This window comes from Grammomys surdaster, unplaced genomic scaffold, assembly GCF_004785775.1.
Source record: "Grammomys surdaster isolate TR1022 unplaced genomic scaffold, NIH_TR_1.0 315615, whole genome shotgun sequence".
NCBI lineage: Eukaryota > Metazoa > Chordata > Mammalia > Rodentia > Muridae > Grammomys > Grammomys surdaster.
In genome coordinates, this window is record NW_021626601.1 from 3,605 (window position 1) to 7,234 (window position 3,630).

General features: G+C 33.3%; 1 protein-coding gene across 1 annotated transcript; it reads right to left on the minus strand.

Moving 5' to 3' along the window:
• Positions 1-2,365: 2,365 nt before the first annotated feature.
• On the minus strand, positions 2,366-3,191 carry LOC114616322 (prohibitin-like). The gene is made up of 2 exons (XM_028761819.1): positions 2,775-3,191; positions 2,366-2,416 (listed from the first exon to the last, which is right to left on the minus strand). Exons 1-2 carry the CDS (start codon positions 3,189-3,191, stop codon positions 2,366-2,368), a joined length of 468 nt encoding a protein of 155 aa, XP_028617652.1.
• Between the last annotated feature and the right edge of the window lie 439 nt (positions 3,192-3,630).

Sequence of the window (3,630 nt, forward strand, 5' to 3'; positions counted from 1 at the left end):
AATTTCTTTGATGTCTCTTTTGTTTGACTTTTCCACAGTGTTTTCAGTTTTTTGAATTTTTTGCAACGTTAATGTTCAATTTCATGAGGAAAAACTGTTTTAAATCACATTCCTGTACAAATCAAATATTCTGCTTATCAATTTTCTATTTTTGTTGAATTTTAAAAGCAAATTTCTTCATGTTCATAACTTTCTTTGGTTTCTCTTCTGTTTGATTATACTTTATTATTGGCTTTTAAATTTTTCTTCAAGTTTTCACTATTTTTCCTGAATTTTTCACTAGCTTTTTCACAGTGTTTTCAATTTTATGAAATTTTTGCCAAGTAAATGGTGAATTTTTCAGGAAAAACTGTTTTAAATCACATTCCTTTACAAATCAAATGATCTCCTTCTCAACTTTCTATCTTTTCTGAATTTTAATTCAAAATGTCTCCTTTTTCATAAATATCTTTGATGTCTCTTTTGTTTGATTTTTCCACAGTGTTTTCAGTTTTATGAATTTTTTGCTAAGTAAATGTTCAATTTTATCTGGAAAAACTGTTTTAAATCACATTCCTTTACAAATCAAATCGTATACTTAATATTTTTCTATTTTTTATGAATTTTAAAAGCAATTTTCTCCTTGTTCATAACTTTCTTTGATTTCTCTTCAGTTTGATTATAGTTTATCATTGGCGTTTTAATTTTTCTTCAAGATTTCAGTATTTTTCCTGAATTTATCACTAGCTTTTTCCACAGTGTTTTCAATTTTATGAATTTTTTGCCAAGTAAATGTTCAATTTTATCAGGAGAAACTTTTTAAATCACATTCCTTTACAAATCATATGGTCTTCTTATCATTTTTCTATCTTTTATGAATTTTAAATCAAAATTTCTCCTTTTTCAGAAATTTCTTTGATATACCTTTTGTTTGATTTTTCCACAGTGTTTTCAATTTTATGAATTTTTGCCAAGTAAATGTTCAATTTTATCTGGAAAAACTTTTTTAAATCACATTCCTTTACAAATCAAATCGTATACTTAAAAATTTTCTATTTTTTATGAATTTTAAAAGCAATTTTCTCCTTGTTCATAACTTTCTTTGATTTCTCTTACGTTTGATTATAGTTTATCATTGGCGTTTTAATTTTTCTTCAAGTTTTCAGTATTTTTCCTGAATTTTTAATGAGCTTTTTCCGCAGTGTTTTCAATTTTATGATTTTTATGCCAAGTAAATGTTCAATTTTATCAGGAAAAACTGTTTTAAATCACATTCCTTTACAAATCAAACGGTATCCTTATCAATTTTCTATTTTTTATGAATATTCAATACAAATATCTCCAAATTCATAACTATCTTTGATTTCTATTCTGTTTGATTATAGTTTATCATTGGCTTTTTAATTTTTCTTCAAGTTTTCAGTATTTTCCCTGAATTTATCACTAGCTTTTTCCACATTGTTTTCAATTTTATGAATTTTTTGCCAAGGAAATGTTCTATTTTATCAGGAGAAACTGTTTTAAATCACATTCTTTACAAATCAAAGGGTCTCCTTATCAATTTTCTATCTTTTCTGAATTTTAAAACAAAATTTCTCCTTTTTCATAAATTTCTTTGATGTCTCTTTCGATCGATTTTTCCACAATTTTTCAGTTTTATGAATTTTTTCCCAAGTAAATGTTCAATTTCATCAGGAAAAACTGTTTTAAGTCACATTACTTTAAAAATCAAATGTTCTGCTTATCAACTTTCTATTTTTTACGAATTTTAAAAGCAAATATCTCCTTGTTCATAACTTTCTTTGATTTCTCTTCCGTTTGATTATACTTTATCATGGGGTTTTTAATTTTTCTTCAAGTTTTCAGTATTTTTTCCTGAATTTTTCACTAGCTTTTTCACAGTGTTTTCAATTCTATGAATTTTTTGCCAAGTAAATGTTCAATTTTATCTTGAAAAACGGTCTTAAATCGCATTCCTTTACAAATCAAATGGACTCCTTATCAATTTTCTATCGTTTTTGAATTTTAAATTGTTAAAATTTCTCCTTTTTCATAAATTTCTTTGATGTCTCTTTTGTTTGATTTTTCCACAGTGTTTTCAGTTTTATGAATTTTTTGCCAAGTAAATGTTCTATTTTATCAGGAAAAACTGTTTTAAGTCACATTCCTTTACAAATCAAATGGTCTCCCTATTAATTTTCTATTTTTTATGAATTTTAAATGAAAATTTCTCCTTTTTTCATAAATTTCCTTATATTTTTTAAGTGATTGTACCTTTATTTCTTATTTCCTTCAGTTTAAGCCAATCATTAAATTTCACAGTGATTTCTGGGGTGGGGCAGAAGGAAGGCATCATTCCGAATGATGGAGGCCGGCCCGGTTGGCCTCACTGGGGAAGCTGGAGGAGCAGGGACTGGCCGGCAGGCAGGTAGGTGATGTTCCGAGATTGGGAGAGCTGGTAGGCAATGTCCTCGGCAGCTTCCAGCTTCCAGCTTCCGCAGCTCGATCAGGCCGTCCCCGGCGGTGGCAAGCGAGTTGGCGATCAGCTCAGCTGCCTTGGAGTCACACTCAGCAGAGATGATGGCTGCCTTCTTCTGCTGCTCAGCCTTTTCCACCAGGAATCTGGCTCTCCCTGCTTCCTGCTGAGCCACCTGCTTGGATTCTACTGCCTCTGGGAACTCCTTCCCGAAGGTCAGATGTGTCAGGGACAAGTCATCCAGGATGAGCCCAAATGTTGCTGCTCGCTCTGTGAGGTCATCGCTCACGTGGCTGGAGACCAGCTCTCGCTGGGTAATCAATTCTCCAGCATCAAACCGAGCCACCACGGACTTGAGGATCTCTGTGGTGATAGACAGCAGCACCCGCTCATCACAGTCGTCGCAGATGCTGGTGTAGATACGAGGGAGCTGGCTGGCCACTGGCCGGAAGAGGATGCGCAGTGTGATGTTGACGTTCTGTAGGTCTTGGCTACCAGTGATGACCGGGACATTCCGTGGTCGAGAGCGGCAGTCAAAGATAATTGGTTTCTGTACCCAAGGGATGAGAAAGTGAGTCCCTTCCCCTCCCACAATGTCCTGTACGCCACGGAATCGGTCAAAGATGACAGCTCTGTGTCCAGCATCCACATTATATAGAGCAGAGTTCACCACGCCTCCTGCAACTGCTAACGCCAGGCCGAACTTTCCGATGGACTCAAACACTTTGGCAGCCATGACTCCTTCTGTTGCTTCCACTCACACCTGCTTTCACTCTGACCTCCACATGAATTCCCCAGCTTGATATTTCTTTTGTTTGATTTTTTCCACAGTGTTTTCAATTTTTTGAATTTTTCCAAGTAAATGTCCAATTTTATCAGGAAAAACTGTCTTAAATCACATTCGTTTACAAATCAAATGTTCTGCTTATCAATTTCTATTTTTAATGAATTTTAAATGCAAATTTCTCCTTGTTCATAACATTCTTTGGTTTCTCTTCCGTTTGATTATACTTTATTATTGGCTTTGTAATTTTTCTTCAAGTTTACACTATTTTTCCTGAATTTTTCACTAGCGTTTTCCACACTGTTTTCAATTTTATGAATTTTTTCCCAAGTAATTTTTTACTTTTACCAGGAAAAACTGTTTTAAATCACATTCCTTTACAAATCAAATG